The sequence below is a fragment of the Delphinus delphis genome, chromosome 10 (genome assembly GCF_949987515.2).
Source record: "Delphinus delphis chromosome 10, mDelDel1.2, whole genome shotgun sequence".
Lineage (NCBI taxonomy): Eukaryota > Metazoa > Chordata > Mammalia > Artiodactyla > Delphinidae > Delphinus > Delphinus delphis.
In genome coordinates, this window is record NC_082692.2 from 20,827,908 (window position 1) to 20,847,845 (window position 19,938).

General features: G+C 42.8%; 4 protein-coding genes and 1 pseudogene across 4 annotated transcripts; 2 read left to right on the forward strand and 3 right to left on the reverse strand.

Annotated features, from left to right (window-relative positions):
* Positions 1 to 364: 364 nt before the first annotated feature.
* LOC132432731 (histone H2A type 1-B) lies at positions 365 to 1,506 on the reverse strand. The gene has a single exon (XM_060023479.2). The coding sequence runs from the start codon at positions 1,485 to 1,487 to the stop codon at positions 1,095 to 1,097; it is 393 nt and encodes a 130-aa protein (XP_059879462.1). The 5' UTR covers positions 1,488 to 1,506; the 3' UTR covers positions 365 to 1,094.
* Positions 1,507 to 5,975: 4,469 nt separating this feature from the next.
* Positions 5,976 to 6,563, reverse strand: LOC132432745 (histone H2B type 1-B-like). The gene has a single exon (XM_060023496.2). It carries the CDS (start codon positions 6,479 to 6,481, stop codon positions 6,101 to 6,103), a length of 381 nt encoding a protein of 126 aa, XP_059879479.1. The 5' UTR covers positions 6,482 to 6,563; the 3' UTR covers positions 5,976 to 6,100.
* Positions 6,564 to 6,809: 246 nt separating this feature from the next.
* LOC132432751 (histone H2A type 1-D-like) lies at positions 6,810 to 7,205 on the forward strand (annotated as a pseudogene).
* Positions 7,206 to 8,149: 944 nt separating this feature from the next.
* Positions 8,150 to 8,585, forward strand: LOC138414184 (histone H3.1). The gene has a single exon (XM_069541062.1). The coding sequence runs from the start codon at positions 8,166 to 8,168 to the stop codon at positions 8,574 to 8,576; it is 411 nt and encodes a 136-aa protein (XP_069397163.1). The 5' UTR covers positions 8,150 to 8,165; the 3' UTR covers positions 8,577 to 8,585.
* Positions 8,586 to 11,051: 2,466 nt separating this feature from the next.
* LOC132432715 (histone H1.2) lies at positions 11,052 to 14,062 on the reverse strand. The gene has a single exon (XM_060023458.1). The coding sequence runs from the start codon at positions 14,021 to 14,023 to the stop codon at positions 13,382 to 13,384; it is 642 nt and encodes a 213-aa protein (XP_059879441.1). The 5' UTR covers positions 14,024 to 14,062; the 3' UTR covers positions 11,052 to 13,381.
* Between the last annotated feature and the right edge of the window lie 5,876 nt (positions 14,063 to 19,938).

Consider the following 19,938-nt stretch of genomic DNA (forward strand, 5'->3'; position numbering starts at 1 on the left):
CCAAGAACATTCGAAAGTACCCGCGCCCTCCTCTGATTGGTCCATTTCTGTGCCTGGCCCCGGAAGAATTAAGAGCTGCTTTCGGGTTGGTGAATGAATCTTAAACCCTGCCCTTTAACAATAGCGACTCCGACGCCCTGACGTCATTTTATTACGCTTTCGCTTCCAAAACGTACAGCAAAATTACACAAAGCAACGCGGGCACCGCCAACGGATTGATTTTTTGTGTAATTTTTTTTTTTTCCGGTACGCGGGCTTCTCACTGTTGTGACCTCTCCCGTTGCGGAGCACAGGCTCCGGACGCGCAGGCTCAGCGCCCATGGCTCACGGGCCCAGCCGCTCCGCGGCATGTGGGATCTTCCCGGACCGGGGCACGCACCCGTGTCCCCTGCATCGGCAGGCGGACTCTCAACCACTGCGCCACCAGGGAAACCCTCTTTTTCTTTTTTTTTAAGTACAACCACCAAAGATATTTTGGAAGTGCTTAGAAAAATTAGATGGGCTGCCATCTAAAATGATACTCAGATTTTCCTGAGTCTGGCACAAACATTGTGGAGTCAGGAAGATGTTTCTGACACGAGGGCGAAGTATCAAGGATCTAGTAATTTACTCAATCCCTTCAGGAAATGTGTAATGTTTTTATAAAGTTGAATAGATGCAGAGGTTTTGGGTGTTCCTTTAAGTCAACAAAAAATGTTGAAGGTTAACTTTAAATACAGTGCTTTTCACTATACTGAAAGTGAGTATACTTTCCTCACTCCAGTGCGAAAAACTTTACAAGTCACCGCTGGAACAAAGAGGAAAGTAGTTTGACTATAAACTGATTCACCTGTAGTTAATCCGGTCAATTTAAACTCGTGTGGCTTTCCTCACAGTCATTTCGCACATACTCTTTACTGACTTCCCTCGGGACACTCACTTATGAGCTGTGATTTTTCACCTGATGTCACAACCCTCATATGGGCAGAACTGAAAAGCATGACAGCTCTTTAAACGAAAAAGGTGGGTGGCTCTGATAAGAGCCTTTGTAAGTTGCCTTTTTTTTTCTTTTGGATAATGGATAACAAAATTGCCGTGCAAAAGTAATAAACACTTTACTTGCCCTTGGCCTTGTGGTGGCTCTCAGTCTTCTTGGGGAGCAGCACCGCCTGGATGTTGGGCAGGACACCGCCCTGAGCGATGGTCACGCGCCCCAGCAACTTGTTAAGCTCCTCGTCGTTGCGGATGGCCAGCTGCAGGTGGCGCGGGATGATGCGCGTCTTCTTGTTATCGCGGGCCGCGTTGCCCGCCAGCTCCAGGATCTCAGCCGTTAGGTACTCCAGCACCGCCGCCAGGTACACCGGCGCCCCGGCACCGACACGCTCAGAGTAGTTACCCTTGCGGAGCAGGCGGTGCACCCGGCCTACGGGGAACTGGAGCCCAGCTCGCGAGGAGCGGGTCTTAGCCTTAGCACGAGCCTTGCCACCCTGTTTACCACGACCAGACATAACTATCAGACCACAACTCAAAAACCTTCAAAATAAAAAGCAAACAATAAACAACACAGCGGCGAGAGCAATATTTATATTAACCAGAGGTAGGCTTGTGCTATTGTCCCATTGGCTACTATTTAAGAACCAATAGGAAATCAGAACCTGCATCCTTCATTTGCATACAAGACTTCCGTCTAGTGTGAGTTTTCTGTTTGCTCCAATCTCATACAGTCTGGTGGGCTTTTAATACTGTTAATAATGGAGTCTATTTGGTTTTTTCAAAGCACTGTTCTTAAATGCAATCAGAAGCAGGAGTGATTATTCTTATTGTTCTGACTTTTTGCTATTGAAATTGTGACTCATGATTTTTGGAAAGGAATAAACGCAGCACAATTTAGAAACAATAGTTAAGAGGTAGGTACTTCTATGCCCAGTGTTACTTTAACTCTTCTAACTCTTTAACTCTTTTGACAGGAAAGAGGGAGAAGAGGAAACAAAAAATTTTTTGTCCCGGCCCAAGTCTTAAACTATCTGAACAATGAAAACTGAAGGCAAGAACTGGATGATCCAGCAAGTCTTCCGTTTCATTCACAGCTTACCTATGAAGCCTTCCAGGGTTACCTGGGAGGTATGTAGAGTGAGTACTGTCCTCATTTTAGAGATTGCGAAACTGAGAGAGACCCCGTTTGTTTGCCTTTGCCAAGGTTAATGGGACCAAGGACAACAAAATCCTGTCTGAAAAACTTTGTCGTCGTTCCCCAGTGCCACTCTCAACCTTCCTACCCTCCCTCTTTTCTCACTTGGCTGCCACACACAGGATTCTAATTACTTTAGAAAACTCCTCCATCATTCTCCATATCGTACTGAACTTCTTGCAGTTAGAGTGAAAATTTTGCAGCACATAAGGACTCCTAAGAATGAGAGAACAAACACCCTACAGCACATAAATACTCAAAATGAGATTACAGTATACGACTATAAAACACTATATTAATATTACTACAGGGTGTTTGGTCTTACGCTCTCATGTTGAGGAACATAAAATTAAGATAAATTACCGAGGGCGATCTTGCCGTTTTTTCTTTTAATGGTCCATGAAATAGAAATAGATGGGGCCCAGATGGAGGCGGATTACTATTACAGGAATTTTTGAGGACTCCAGCTTAAAAGTCTACTAACTAACAGGATGGTAAAAGGAACAAGAGCCTGGGTGTGAGAAAATTACTTCTAAACCAACTCGGTCAGAGAACTATATTTTGATCCAGGCAACCAAGCAGGAGAGTAAAGATGCTCATTTCCTGTTTCTTTTTTACCTTCTCTCAAGTCTTTTGACTCCTATGACGTTTTCTCTTAACAATATTCACTTCCTTTTTATTATTTATTATTATCTTCACCATGGACAACAGCAGTATACATCAACACTGGCTCAGTGTCTGAAATGTTTCAAAACCCGTGATGCAGATGTAAAAAGGTATCTCAGATGCTGCCTTGAAGACTTCATACTCTCTTTTGAAAAGGGCAGGGGGCGGGGAGCTGGGGGGGTTGTATACCTGAAGTTTAAATAGTACAGCATTTTTTGCATCCAAAACTGAAGGTTTTAAGCAATAAATATTATAAGAGCACATGGAGAAGAGTAATCACTGTGAATTAGAAGGGTTAACAACTCGAAAGAGATGTACATTTAGCATTTATTCAACATAAATAAATAGTGCCAGAGTGTTCTAGGTGATGGCATGGTGTGCCCTTGGGGTCGCTGGGGAGGAAAAAATTTTCCTCTACCCTTCTAGGTTCTTCTGGCTGGTCTAAGAATTAAATTGACATGAGACAAATTAACAGGAAAAAATTAAATTTCATTTCATTTGTGGGTCGGACACAATAAGAAAAATGAGACCCAAGGACAAGTTAGGCAGTTGAGGCTTATGCCATCTGAGAGAAGAGGTTACGGGCTTGGGACTTCAAAGGGTAGGAAGGCAATTCACAGGACGATGAAAACAAGAAAATGTTTTGTGAACAAATGTTTGCTGGGCCAAACAGAAACAATGGCACCCAGAAAAAAATTTTAATGAACAGTCTTTGCTAGGTTCCCCCCTGTCTGCACACCTCGTTCAAATTATACTGTAGTTATCTAGGTGAGACCTGCCTTCCTGGAACAGGTTCTCTATCTAAAATTCTTTTAGGCATTTAGGGGGAAGGTCAGAGTTTCTTCTTGCATCTTTTGGGCCTTGATTGCTTTCAGCTGTAAATTCTCTGCATGCCAAAGTGGCACATCTTGGGAAGGCCTGCCCTGAAACCCATCACTGCCATATCAGTTTAATTATTGCACGAACCGAAGAAAATTGTTCCCCCTCCTACAGAGGCCACATGGGGATCCTGGACTTCCACCCCCTACCCAGCAATAATGAGGCACCTCTTCCCTGTCAATGTCAAACAGGCTGAGCAAGAAACTTGGATGCCACTCCCACCTGACAATGAGGCAGTGCCCCTCCTTCTACCCCAGGCGGGAAGGGGGCCGGGAAGGGGGGGGGGGGAGATCTCTTAAAAACCATAAATTTAAATAAGATCTAGAGTCTCATAACAATACCCAAAAATGCCCAGGATAAGTTTATTTTAAAAAAAGATCACTGTCATCCCAAAGTCTCCATTTGAGTGAATAAAGATAATCAACATATATTAAGACCAAGAGACACATATGTTAGAATTCTCCAACTAGGATTCTAAACCAGCCATCATAAAAACACTTAAATGAGCAAGTTGGTGCCTCATCAGAATCAGCTGGGGAGATGTATGAATTTTATTTCTGGCTTCTCACAATTCCCCACATAGTTTTGGAGTCTAGCCCTGAGTCCAGGAATCTGATTTTTAATTTCCTTTTTGCTTGTTAAAGATCAGCCAGGTATCAGTATAGATGTCAAAAGGGCCTAGCTTTGAGTTTAGGGGACCCAGGTTTTGGTTTGGGCTTCTTATTTAAGGGTATAGTTTTAGGTAAAATATCAACTATTAGGAAGAAGCGGGAGAGAGGAGAGAAGAAAGATAGAAGCAAGCAAGTAGGCAAATATTATGAAAGACAAGATGGGGAAAAAAATAATTCTTATATCAGGAGATCATTTTGAAGAGGCTGAGATATTATTTCCCAGATCTCACTCCTCCAGGGAGTGATTCTTAAATTGCAGCTTGAGTTCAATATTTTTTTTTACGGGGTGGGGGGGGGGGGGTAGTTATAATCTAAAAAGCAAAAATTTTAATTTCTAAGAAAAGCTTCTCTTTCACAACTATGTTTTCTGTACGCTGAGATAAATGCCTCTCATATAGCGGTCAGCTGATTTGTGTGGGAGCTGGGAAAAGATCATTTAAATTTAAATTTTCTTTTAAAAGTGGTCCTTTTCGAGAAATTCTACTTCAAGTTTTACTTCTTCATCCAGACACACTGTTGTATGTCACCTACATACGGTGCTCATAAACCAAAGGAAAAGACTTTTCCCAACCTTTTTAATAGGCAGTCAACTGCTGCCCCTTTTCCCGGCTTTTTCCCCTCCCCCAGCCTCAGGCCTAGCCCAGCCGTAACTGACTCCTTTTCCTCAACCAAGGCCCTTCCTATCGGGATTACTTTTGGAGTCGCGGGTATTTTGAAAAAGGTTTCCAAGAAAAATCAGCACATTTTCCTCTCCAACTGGGGCCCTCCCGGTCTGCGACGAGGTGACACCAGATGGGGAGGGCGGGAAATTCAAATCCTTTGTCCCTCCTCGAGCTGGAGTGCCACCCTTTCAAGCTCTTCTAGTGGCATCCCTGAACGCTAAGTGGCCAAGAAACGGGAACCCAGATTTCAGGAATGAAAGAAAGATTGCAACGGCTTTAGATTGGCTGTTGCCATCAGTAAACAATTCTAACGCGGAATTAGAAAATCTCACTTCAACCATGTGAAGAGAGCTTGAGGTAGTACCCTATAGAAGTGCCCACAGCTTGTTAAAGGAACAATTTTGCTTACTGTTTCTACAATCCCAGGGGAGTTCAGGCTCCCGGAGAAAATGCCACTACCTGCCCTCTGTTCCATCGGGACCCCTCCTCTCCCCTCCCCCTCCTCCTCCCCACACCCCGTCCCCTCCCCCACATCCCCTCCCCGTCGCCCCCTCACACCTCACACCTCCCCACCCCTCCCCCTCGCCCCCTCCCCCTCGCCCCCCCGCCCCCTCACCCCCCACCCCCACCCCTGAAAAGACAGCCTGGATAATCATCTCCTCAGGGTCTCTACTCTGAAATCCCCTAACCGCTTCCTTACCAAGGAGGGACATTCCCATCACCATTAGAAATTTCAGGAGGCTTTGTAGAAAGGAGTGAACACTTCCAACAGCTTAATAAGCATCTGGAAGTTTAATCCTTGGGGAAAAGATGAGTTTTTTTGGGTAATGCGACACAGTAACTCATGTGTTTTAAAGCCGATAAACCGTCCAAGTCGCTTGGGGCTCTGGCTCCAAAACTGCTTCAACTATCAGCACCACAGAAAAAAACACCTGAAAGTAAATGTAACCAGTAGAGAATTGCATTCATCATCAAAAAAACGGAAGTTTCAGCTCTTCTTTGACAAAGTGGGTGGCTCTGAAAAGAGCCTTTGGATTAAGTGCCTATACAAGCACTTACTTGGAGCTGGTGTACTTGGTAACGGCCTTAGTGCCCTCGGAAACAGCATGCTTGGCCAGCTCCCCAGGGAGCAGTAGGCGCACAGCCGTCTGGATCTCCCTAGATGTGATCGTGGAGCGCTTGTTGTAATGCGCCAAGCGCGACGCCTCACCCGCGATGCGCTCAAAGATGTCGTTGACGAACGAGTTCATGATACCCATGGCCTTGGATGAGATGCCGGTGTCTGGGTGGACCTGCTTCAAAACTTTGTATACGTAGATGGAGTAGCTCTCTTTACGACTACGCTTGCGTTTCTTCCCGTCTTTCTTCTGCGCCTTAGTGATGGTCTTCTTAGAACCCTTTTTAGGGGCCGGAGCAGATTTAGATGGCTCTGGCATAGTTCTTCCGAAGAGCTGTAGTAAACGTTAAATCGCCCTCTCCACAACTAGAACTAGTAGTGTGAAGAGTTCAGAACCCATATATTTATAGTCGTTCAACGCAAATGAACAATCAAGAGGTCTCACTTTTGATTGGATAAGAGTAGTACAGGTTCACTAAGGGCGGGAGGGGCGTGGTTTATGCAAATAAAGGATACACAATTTGTTTTTCTATTGGATAGAAAAACAGCATACTTTTGACCAATCGGATAGCTTGCTGGGGCATCCCTGTACTGTCTGTAAAATGATTTGTTCCTATGTCATCCAGCGTTTATTCCTTTTGCTCACAATGTTTGTTGTTAAATTGTATAAGGTAATTACGTCTGGCCGTGGTGAATAAGTAGGCAAGATTCGAGCTAAAGCTAAAACTCGATCTTCTCCAGCTGGTTTGCAGTTCCCAGTAGGCCGCGTACACTGGTTGCTCCGTAAGGGCAACTACTCCAAACGGGTCGGTGTCGGGGCCCCCGTGTACCTGACGGCCGAGATTTTGGAGCTGGCGGGCAGCCCGACCCGCGACAAGACGCGGGTCATTCCGCGCCACCTGCAGCTGGCCATCTATAAGGAGGAGGAGTTCAACAAGCTGCTCGGTAAAGTCACCATCGCTCAGGGCGGCGTTCTGCCCAACATCCAGGCTGTGCTGCTGCCCAAGAAGACTGAGAGTCACCGCAAGACCAAGGGCAAGTAAAGCCTAGACAAAATACGAAATTCTTTTTTATAAACTGTCTAGTGGTTCTTTTCAGAGCCATCTACATTTTCATTTAAAAAGCTGGTAGCCAGGTATCTATCTCTGTTTTGTAAAAGACAAAGTGACGTCAAAACGCTGACTTCCAGGGAAACTGGACTTCCCACAAGCATTATTTTAGTGCGTACCGGGTGAAACTTCCGTAGTCAACAAAAGCGTTTCTAAAGAGGAGGCAGAAGCATCGCTCGGGCTTGAGAATAACAAAAAGCAAAGAAATTTTCCTTTTGCCAGTAATAAACCTGTTCGGGCTTTCAAGGTTGCAAATTTAAGCAAAATCTATTTTTTTCTGACGAAAGTTTGGTTGCAGTCCAGTGTGTATCTGTCATCAATTTTACACGTGATTTTTTGAATCATCCACCCAGTGACACTGCCATGTAGTTTCACAAAAGAAAAACTCAGGGTTAGGGGAGCTGTGATGACCAGAGAAAGTGGCAGTCCTGGCGGTTCGAGATTTATTTAAACCTAACCCAGCTGTCTGGGGGAGAAAAAACAATTGTACTCAGTTTAGTGTGGACCAGCTGTATTGACAACCCGCGAGCGTGTCAATATTGACACGCTGAGAATATTGAGAATATCAGGGGAACTCATCAACTGAATCGGAAGTTAACATGGTCCTTAAGTGTCTCGTTATGCACGCTGTAGTTGGCGGCAGGATGAAATAGAACGTAGGAAAATTCCTTCAGATCCCAGAGGCAAAAAAGGCACCGGGAATGGGTGGTAACGTAATTCATCCAATCAGATTCTCTAGTAATTAATTCTCCTTCCCGGTCACCTTTCAGCCAATGGTTTTATCGCGCGGTACTTTTGAAAAACTACAAGACCAATCAGAATGCTTCTAACTATATTTAAAGACAACTGCCTAAACCTGCAACAGGTCTGTGGGTGTGTGGTCAATCGCGCGTTATGGCTCGCACTAAGCAGACCGCTCGCAAGTCCACCGGCGGCAAGGCCCCGCGCAAACAGCTGGCCACCAAGGCGGCCCGCAAGAGCGCACCGGCCACGGGCGGCGTGAAGAAGCCGCACCGCTACCGGCCCGGCACGGTGGCCCTGCGCGAGATCCGCCGCTACCAGAAGTCCACGGAGCTGCTGATCCGCAAGCTGCCGTTCCAGCGCCTGGTGCGCGAGATCGCGCAGGACTTCAAGACCGACCTGCGCTTCCAGAGCTCGGCCGTGATGGCGCTGCAGGAGGCGTGCGAGGCCTACCTGGTGGGGCTCTTCGAGGACACCAACCTGTGTGCCATCCATGCCAAGCGCGTCACCATCATGCCCAAGGACATCCAGCTTGCCCGCCGCATCCGCGGAGAGAGAGCCTAAAGAAAATTATCTTCCTAATTGAAAAAAGGCTCTTTTAAGAGCCACCCACAATTTTACTTAAAGGCGGTTGTGACATGATTGCTGAGGCGTTAGAAATCACTAATGGTGGAAAGCGTATAGTAAAAACTCAAGTAAGGGACTTTAGTATACATAAAACCAAAGTAAGCCTTTATTCGGGTTAGAGTTATTCAGGGAATTATCTCTCATAATTAAAATACTGTCTTCAGGTCAGTTGGTCTACCTAAACTGGAATTGTAGCTCAGGCAATAGGAACTGACCTCAGTACTCACCAGCAGAGATCCACTAAATTTATGTAAACTTTAAGATTTGCCTATGCATCTGAAAATCAAGGGGGGTTGAGATACTGAAGGATACCAACTGTAGAGCTTTTTCTACTCATGCCTCCTTGTAATACAAAGAACATTTACTTAAATGTTAATTTTTTTAAAAAAGTTTCCACATATTGATGCACAATGTAACTGATGGAGCAGATGGTTTTCTGAGGCTTAACGCTTACACAACGCGGTGACTTAAAACTACAAACAAAATTACAAAGTAGATACTGAATATTTATAATGAGAAAATTAACAAATTCCAATTTTACGAAAAAACAAAACCATAGCTATCACAAAATTCAGAAAAATAGCACATTAAGTTGAATACACACTGCAATGCTTTATTTTCCTATATTTTTGACAGCATACTCTGATTCCCTCTTTAAAGGAAAATTGTTTAGTAATATTTTCTATAGAGTGTAGACAGTGGGAAGAGAATTCAGTATTCCCTCTAGGGTGGTTGATCACAATTTGTTTTATTCCATTGATAACTTAGAATTTCAGCTTCAAAGCACCGTAGGTGATGTCAAGTTTTTAGGATTGTTTTCAAATTTGGAAAATCCTCTGTCAAGCTTCTTTCATATGTGAATTGTAAAATTTGGAAGAATTCTTCACAGACTAGCTTCTGGCACTATACATTTCAAATCTCAATTCTCCCCTATGCATTCACTCCCAGTGCTGGGTACATGGATATATGACGTCTAGTCCCATATTTTCTTGCCATTAATCCAGGTGAGTTTATCAGTGGGCAGTAGGAGTATTCCTTGAAGCCATTCTTAGAGCAGACTGGCTAGCAACAACTGAACTATCAATATATATAAGCACATCTGCACATCACTTTATATATGTCATTAACCCCAAACAAAATATAGATGCAAGTAAATTTTCTCAATCCCAAATATTCTCATCAACATCCCAGCATAATCAGACAAAAGGTGAATTGTAACAGAAGACTGAATGGACAGAAATGGTTTTTACCAGCTGTGATTAAAATCTGTCAACATTGCAATTTTAAAAAAAAGTATTCTTTAAATGAGGGCAAGTGAACATACTATACTCCCAGGGGCCCCTCCCAGGACCTTGGAAGTACAGGGTCTGACACTTGAGTTTCATTAACTTCAGGTTAAATCTGCTTCTCAGCACAAGTTATGCTTTTCCAAATTACACATGGCCTTCCTTGCCCTCCTACCACTCTGTTATACCACACCTCAGCAAGTGCCCTGTTGAGAAACACTGGTCTCGGATGACTCAGGACTCTGAGATAGATCAGCATAATTATAGGATCAGGTCAGCATAATTATTTCCTTGGAAACAGCTAGATTCTACTCCAGAGCAAGTATTCTCTTGTGTGTTCCTTTCAGCGTTTACATAGATCTTTATTGTTCAAGACGGTAGCCAATAGCCATATGCGGCTATTGAGCGCTTGAAACACGGCTAGTCCAAATTGAGATGAGCTTAAGTGTAAAAATACATACCAAATTTCAAAGAGTTAGTATGAAAAATAGAACTTAAAATGTCCTTAATATTTTTACCTTAGATGACTTGTTGAAATATTTTTATTTTAGTGGGTTAAAATATTATTAAAATAGATTTTACTTGCTTTACTTTTCTAAAATGTGGCTACTAGAAAATTTTTGATTACTTACGTGGCTCATACATGGAGGATAATTATACTGGCTCACTGATCAGATATGAACTCATTATGTCCTTAATGTGACCAAGCCTCAGTAATAATGGCACCTACCTCAAGGTGCTGTGACAAGAATGTGTTTGAAAATAAATGAAGAGTGTTCAGCAATAGTGCTTGGCACCCTCGTAAATTAGTGCTCAAGAAATGCTAGCTGTCAACACTATTGCTGTTACCACTGTGCCCTATATCCCTGTTCCCTTCTGAAATTCTCTAATGATGTAATCACGTCTTGTACTGGACCTGTCCCTCTCTGGCATGGATTTCAACCACAAAGTTACTTTTACATCTCCCTCAGGCTTAGAAGAAATGATATCTAGAGCACTGCCTAGGGGAAGTAACGGGATATTTAATTTTTCAGCTATGAGAGCACTGTGTATGTACAGAAAAAAATTTTTTTTACAATAATGCATTTACAAGGAGCCTTTAATTTCTGCGTACACTTCCAACGTACACGAACATTTCATGAATTTTCATCATTATCAGTCAGCAGTTTAGTTTATGCAGTATTCATATTCATTGCCACTTTTGGCTAATCCAGCCATGTTTGACCAATTATTTGAGTATATTATTGCTGTTGCCAATATTATTTTATAATAATAAGTGAATACTGAAAATAATATTAATAATGTCAAAATAAAATATAGGTTTTATAAACTAAACAAAATCGTGACAAAGACCTTTTCGTTAAACTAGCTAATTTTTAGAATTGAATGAATGTCTTATTAGACCCAAGCCGGTAAACTATGTGAACAGTTGTGAGGGAATGGAACAAAAGTAAAGAACACGGACAAAATTGAGGAAACATTGTTGAAGACTATCTAAAGTCTAGGTAAAATTAGAGATTTTAAACAATAACTTAGCTCTCTGTGAATGAACTCTTCCTGAAGCCTTACTAAAGAATGGTTATATTTGTTTTTGAGGAATATGTTTTACTTGAAAGTAAAGGACATGTTTCAACTATGCAAATACATTTGCAGGAAACATTCAATGATAGGATCAACTGTATATAAATCCAATAAATTTACACCCCAAAGGGCATTCACAAGAGGTTTGAAGAAAAATTAGAGAATCAACTCTCTTTGCTTAGGTTGATTCCTTCCCTGCCTCTTAGAGCTGATGTGAAAATCAAGCAAATGGGTGGAACTGAAATTATTTGAAGGAGAAAGGGAACATAGAAGTACATGGTGCTATTACTATAAGCCCTATCTGTGATTATATTTGGAGTGTCTTTATTAGGTCTCCTGGTTGTTGCAACTTGACCCAACCTGAACTAAGTGGAGAGGCCCCGGTGGCAGGAGTTCAGGTGGCTCAGAGAACCAGGAACTCAGGAGGTGTCAGGAACCCAGATCTTGCAGCACTCTCTGTACACCTCTCATCTCTGCTTTTCTACACACTTTGGCTCCATTCTACTCTTTTTATCCACTAGATCTCTTGGTTTCTCCTACACAGTGACTAAGACGAGGAATGAACTCCATGGCCACTACCACTAATGCCGGAAATAACTCAGCTCACAGATTCGTCCTTGTGGCAATGGTTGAAGAACTGAGCTGCAGGTCTGCAGAAGCCCCTGACCCGGGAAATTGTCTTGAGAAATTCTCTGCCCACCAGAATAGAAATAGGACGCTGGACTTTCTCTACCCAGGAGGAATGCCATGAATATGAAAGAATCTACATATAATACTGTTAATGAAAACTAAAGCCCTTTATTAGAGACATCACCTCCCCCCGCTCAATACACACACAATTTCCAAAACTTAACCGATATATTTTTTCTCCTTCGCGTAGAAAATGTTGGGTGTTACAAATGTTACAAAAATGCGTTTAAAGCATCTTCGATTTTTTGATGTTAAAGTCCACCTAAAATGAGGATCCTTGACTGGCCGGCCAGGACAAAATGGCCGACTAAAAGTTGTTTTTCATGCGCTCAAATCCATCACACATTTGTTGAAAGTTACACGATGCGAGGAACAGAAACATCCCTGGTCCAGCCTTGCCCTGGGTGGAAGTCATTGCCACCGCTGTAGCAGTTTTTCAAATGTTCCTTTGCTGCCACAGCCCACAGGAATTAACAAAAGAATGCGAGGCAAGAGCGCCTGCACCCACCCTCCTCCCAGGATCGGATGATACCAACGCCCCCGAGAGCCAACAACTTGACTTTCGAAACATGGAAAATGTCCGAAATACCAGATACATTTCTGTATCACGCGAATAGTGCTAACCCAACGGAAGGAAAACAAACATTGGAGACTAAGGATGGAGGCCGGCCACCATCCAATTAAATACAGGGTGAAAATTACGGGCTGGGGAAGTGAGCCAACCCGCGAGCAGGGCGGGACTTTTGAATGAGTTCTTAGCCCAATCGGAATATCCCGTTAAGACTAAGAAACTGGCTGGATTTCTTTGTGGTTGTATTTGCTGTCCACAGGAGTGGAGCGGGGCAGGCGGATAGCCCAAGTACGCAAGCCTCCGGACAGCGCTTGTAATTGCTGACCAGGAGACTAACCAAAAGCACCGCAGAGCAAAGAGCAACCCACAGGGATGGGTCTATGCCCTGCAACCTCACAGCAGTCACCCTGCCAAGCCCTCACTGCCCATCTTAGGGTAGCGTGAGCAGCCTTCTGCAACGACTCCTGCGCAACCTTGATTTAGATTAAAAGGCGAAAGGGGATATAGGTATACAGAAACAGCAAGTACGGAAGGAGTATACAGGTCTTTTTTTTGATATCAGTGGTGGCTCTGAAAAGAGCCTTTTTGGGTTTTAGAAGCAGACGATTAACAACCTACTTCTTTTTCGGTGCAGCCTTCTTGGGCTTGGCAACCTTGGGCTTGGCGGCTTTGGTCTTCGCTGCCTTAGCTGCGCTCTTGGCGGCCTTCTTGGGTTTCGCAGCTTTAGCTTTCCTTGGGCTCTTGGCAACTTTCTTGGTCACAGTAGCTGCGGCTGGCTTCTTCGCCTTCTTCGGGGTCTTCTTGGCGGCTTTTTTCGGGGTGGCCGCACCCGTGGCTTTCTTGGGCTTCTTAGCTGCCCCAGCGGCCTTCTTGGGCTTGGCCGCACCTGCTTTCTTAGCCTTGGGCTTGGCTTCCCCAGTGGCCCCTTTCCTGTTGAGCTTAAAGGAGCCGGAAGCACCGGTGCCCTTGGTCTGCACCAGAGTGCCCTTACTCACCAGGCTCCTAAGACCCAGTTTGATGCGGCTATTATTCTTCTCCACATCGTAGCCCGCGGCTGCCAGCGCCTTCTTGAGCGCAGCCAAAGACACACCGCTCCGCTCTTTGGAAGCGGCGACAGCCTTCGTGATGAGCTCGGACACCGGCGGCCCAGACGCCTTCCGGCGCGCCCCGGCCGGCTTCTTGGCCGCCTTTTTCTTAACCGGGGTCTTCTCCGCAGGAGGCGCGGCGGCGGGAGCGGCAGGAGCGGTCTCCGACATGCTGAGTGCTGAAGATCTAGAACTCGGGTACAAGTGGCAAGTCGCCGATGGAACTACGCTTGGGCCGGGCCGCCGTATATATAGAGCGCAGGCGCGCGCTGATTGGTGCTCCGGTCGCCCGCCTGGCTGGCAGGCTCTGAGCCGCCGCGGTGCGCCCAAGTTGTGTTTGTTCCACTTCACAAAAGGGGGAAAATATTAAAATACGCAGCACCAAATCACCCGAATTTGGTCGGGAAAGGATCCGAGAAGCCTCAGGCTTCGTGCTCTCCATTTATTTTTTCCGCAACCACAAAGACTACTCGTCCAGTCGTCCCCAACTCCCCCAACTCCTAGGGAAGTCCTGGGCAGTCGGAGACCACTTTCTGTTTTTCTTCTAAATTACCTGTTCGCTCCTTTGCCCCTGAAAGTTCTTTTTCTCAGGGGTGGTTGGGCACATGCTTCCCTTTTTTTTGAGCCAAAAATGAAATGGTTTCCACCTAAATTTTCACCATAATTCTGTTTCTTCGCAAGGGAAGTAACACAGGTCCTCTGTGAATTCTGCGTACAGACCCACAGGAACTGTGGACTGGGACCAGGATTCTGGGGCCAGTCCAAAGCAGTTAGGGCGGGATGGGAGGGGGTTCGTAAGCCTTGGGGGGGTCCTGGATGATGGGGGGTTAGAGACTTAAATCTTTGATTTGAAGACATTGAAACTCTATCAAATCCCTCTTTTCATAGATGGGGGCGGGGCACTCTTCTCACTTCTCCAAAGGCGAGAAATTGGGCTGTTTTTTAAAAGCTCTCGGGTTTCCCTCTGGGTTGTGCAAGGCAGGGGGTCTGGCCCTCAAGGATAGGGATAATGAGGGAAGAAAGGAGACCCCCTAAGCCTGCAAATAACCCCCAAATAGACTTGGCCGCTAGGGACGTTTAGATGATCTGTTTTCAAAGAAAACAAGCATTTATTTATTTATTTTTGCATGCCGCAATAAAGAGATGAATTTCAGCACATGAAAATTCTAGGTTACTTCCAGTAACAATATCTAACACATGTCGTGGTACAGGACACTCTCTAACTGGGAACCCAAAGATACAGATGGAAATAAAGCAACTGGCTTCAACAAGATACACTTTTGACTTTTAAGATGAACTATAGATTTGAAACAGAAATGAAACGGCAAAATTTTAACAGAAGTAGAGGAAAATTACTAGAACAAATAAATTATTATGCCACTTTTTGCTGATAAGCTCACCTCTTATCTCCTCTAAAGCCGGCCATATATATTCTATTCTAAAGCCCCCTTTACTACTACTACATCTAGATAAAAATATGTACTAAAGATGTCAGTCTTAGATGTGATAGTCAAAAGGGGTTATACAAATTAAGTTCACTGATGAATGAAAAATGAGGTATCTTCTTTTAGACTAAGGATAACCCCATGGTTTCACTGAATAACATTCATTCAACATTTGGAAACTATGTCTACTACTGGTCATGTCCTCTGGGAATTAACAGCCTAATAAGATTAGTGATGGATGAATTAGCAACCACAGAAAATCGCTTTAGACCTGTCATCCATCAGTGTGACTTTGGGCATAGGAATTGTAAGAAATCATTGAAAGTGTACGAACAACTAAAGTACCTTCATCATGCTAATATGTTTTGGTAAAAACATAAAATAAGAACATGCCATTTTGTTCTGATTCTATGTGCAATGAGCCCCCTCTTCATCTGAAACTCAGCTAAGTATGCATGACCACCAGGAAAAGAGCTGTGTGGAGTCTTGATTACCAGGTCACTGAACCTCCCTTCACTATAAAATGGTGTACCTGGGCTTCCCTGGTGGCGCAGTGGTTGGGAATGCGCCTGCCGATGCCGGGGACACGGGTTCGGGCCCCGGTCCTGGAAGATCCCACATGCCGCGGAGCGGCTGGGCCCGTGAGCCACGGCCACTGAGCCTGCGCGTCTGGAGCCTGTGCGTCTGGAGCCTGTGCTCCGCAACGGTAGAGGCCACAGCAGTGAGAGGCCCGTGTACTGCAAACAAACAAAATTGCAAATAAGCAGCATGTAAATTTGATTACTGTAATTCAGTTTTCTAATATGACCACTCAGTTTAAATCACTCAAATCGCATCTCTCCATATGCAAATCTGAAGTCCAGAACCAGCCACTCAAATTCTTGCTCTCAACCTCCTGGCCACATAATAGAGATCAGAAGGCAGAAAAACAAGTAGCCCTTCTCTAGATCCCTGTAACTTGTGTTGAGAAAAGTCAAAAACAAAGCAAAGATATTTCTTCATGTCTTTTCAAGCTGTAGTAGAGAATTCTCCACGAGTCCACTTGTGGTTCATCTAATGCTCTAAGGCCATGCTATACAGTAAAATGGAATGTGAGTCATACACGTAATTTTAAGCTTTCTAGTAGTCACAATGAAGAAATAAGAAGAAATAGGTGAATCTAATTTTAATAATATATTTTACTTAACTCAGTATATCCAAACTACTATCACTTCAACATGTAATCGATATTTAAAAATATAAGACAGTTTCTATTCTTTTTTTCATATGGTAAGTCTTCAAAGTCTGGTGTGTATTTTACATTTGTAAAATTTCAGACTAGTCACATTACAAGTGCTCAATGACCACATGTGACTAATAGCTGTCATACTGGACAGCACGCTGTCCAGTATGACTTAATATTTCCTTTTCGATTGGGCTCAGAGTATGCAAAATTATACGTTTACTTGTAGAAGATTGATACATTAATAAAGGTCTTGTTCAGTAGAGATGCAAGTGAATTCTTTCTAGTAGAAAAGATAACCCTAAAAGTTATGATTGTATTGCCTAATAGGAATTAAACAATTTTGTATCTGATTTTTCAGCCTTCCAGCATTCTTTCTTGCCCTGACTGAACACATATTTCATTCTCCTGTATCCTGCTTTGACCTAACTTTTTCAATTCTGCTTGCTCCGTCATTAATACTGAAATCATTCTCTGACCCATGCACAAGCTCACTATACACAGTACTTGTATGAGAGTCATGTTTTGAAAATTATACTTTTACACTTGGTTATTCAGTTTGTCCTACAAGCTCTGAATCAGAATCTTTAAAAAACCATTCTAAAAAATTGGAAGATACAAGATTTTTTGACCATGAGCTATAAAGCCACCTTAGATCTTGTAGATGTCCCATGAAGTCTCAGGTTTTGAACAAACCTGTGAGCAACAAAAGACCTACTAAAATTAACTCCAGGGAAGATTCAGATTAAGGTTGTTGTCTGCCCACTCAAAATTGATGGTCTCGAGATAGCCAGCAATAAACTGAGGACAAAGGTAAATGTTGCCATGCAATAAATTGTGTATTCTTGTATTTACACACATCCTAAATCTTACGGGTTGGCTAATTTTGTTTCATATTCTTCGGGTCGGGAAAGCTGGTGGACAAAGTTAAAGATGCAGAATGTCAAGCCCAAATGGAGCTGGAGCGAGAGAGAGAGACTCAGACAGCAAGACACACTCAAAGGAGAGTGAGAGGAGTTGTTGGGACAGGTGTATGGATCCGGGGCTGACAACTGATTTTTCTTTCACTTCCTCCTTCTACCATGCCAGGAGAGTGTTCTGTCCGTTCGTTATAGGCCCCAACTGGAAGTTATTAAAACCTGATTTTTGCTGACTCGCCAAGGAAACTTTCAGTTGAGACTAAAGTTTCTGTATCTTATTCCCTGACACACTTTCAAAATACACTGCGGAAACCAACAGAGAATATAGTAGTAAAGCACGTAGTGGGAGCTCAGTGAATACATAGAGAGTATTACAAAAGGAACAATACATTGCAAAACATTTGGAACTGCTATTAGAATCACATCAGTGACACAAGAAACTAGGGCATTAATAGCCACCTGATTTTTCAAGCTTGTTTTCAAATGACTTTAAATGGTTTCAAAAGTGAAACCCACCCTCAAAAGAAAAGGATTTGTCAATAGCGAGAAGATATACATTTTTACACTTTCTCAGTTTAGGCTGCTAATGAAGGCAATTATAAAGCACAAGATGAAAACATATATTAGGCAATAGCCTTAATCAGAATAAATACATGGCTTTACACGATGACTATTTTGGAGGAAACAGGGGCATACAAATTTTGGTAGATTTGTTAGGACATGTTATTGCTTTTTATTTCCTAGCTCATCACTGTGCCATGCATAAGATTTTCACATATGCTTACTGAGCACTTGTTAAGCAAAGGACACCAGGAGGGAACAAAAGCAAAGATAAGCCAAGCAAAGTGTCTCCTCTCAAGGAATTATACGTTTTGAGACTGACACAGACAAGTACAATTATCATACAGTGTGATAAATCTGATAAGAAAGACACAAACCACTGAGAGAACAAAAGTATAAAAACCAAAAATGTTCATGTGCTGCTTAAACGTTTGCCTTCAAGTACTTACTAATCCAATTGGGAAATGAAGACATCAGAGAACAGGCTAGAACAGTGGTTCTCAAAATTTAGATTTCAGGACCCCTTCACATTTCTAAAAATTAGTAGCCCCCCAGTAAGTTTTGTTAATGTAAGTTACACATATATAGATATTTACTACTTTAGAAATTAAAACTGAGTATTAAATTTAATAATCACATGTATATGGTGTTTACTACCTATAAAATGAATCATATCTATTCATAATTATATATAAAAAACAGCATAGAATATATTCATTTACATTATGTATATAGATTTTGTACATAAAATGTATAGCACATAATACTATATATACTATATAGAGATTTATATGTAAAATATATAGTAGTATAAATATATAATATTAAATACATACTACTATATATTTTACATATAAATCTCTACATAGTATGTATATTTTATATATACTATATATAGACGTGGATATGAAATCTATAATATGTAATACTATATATATAATATTATGTATTATAAATGTAAATGATAGAAGGTCAACTCAGGAAGGTTCCTCACTCCGTAGCCCATTCAAAATCCTGGCAGCCCCAGGCTAATCTGAGACTTGTAAGGCTGCCTGAAGGTTGGGAGCACAGCTGAGTTGTTAGTGCAAAAGAGCGGAAGTCAAGACAGCAGCCTTGGAGCCAGCACACTCATTTCCTCCTCCGTAACACTCCCCACTGCTCCCTCGTCCCAGGAATATAGTGAAGATTGAATTAGATAATGTGCGTACAGTTCCTGGGATTGGACAGAGCACACAGTAGCCTCTTATTTAAGGTTTATTTCCATTACATCCTTGTACCATGGGAGCCTCCTGTCTTGGGGTGACCCTGAGACAGCTGATACTCTCCTTCATTTGGAGGAGTGGGTAAGAGTAGACCAAGTCCAACAAGCTGGTTCACTCTTTCCAATTATGTATGCTTCCCCTGGCAGCATCTGAAAGGTCACCAGACCTAGGAACTAACCCAAGGAAGACCTCAAGAAGAGATTCTAATAAGAAGAGAAGAAGCTTGCCCATTAGAGAAGGGAGATGTGTGTGTGTATGTGTACTGGGGAGTGAGAGGAGAGAACATAATCAATAATCCTGACGTCACCCTGCATTTTTTACTACTGAACTCACCTAAACCTTCTTAAGTTAAACACAATTTCTGGTTGGGACCAAATTCTTACAATGTTAGCTAAGAATGTTACAATGTTACCTAAGAATTTGTAGCTATGCTTCAGTTAATACATAGATTTCTTATACTTTTCATGGTTAATGATAGTAGCACTTATATTTACCTCTTAATTCTATAAAATAGTCCAGGAAAAATACAGATGTGGCATAGTATGTTTATCAAAAGGACTGGCTCAGAAGCTGGAATGCCTGAGTTCAAACTCAACTTTGCCATTAGATAATTTTATTACCTCCTCTATGCCTCAGTTTTCTCATCTATAAAGTGGCAATGGTTGTACTTGTTTTA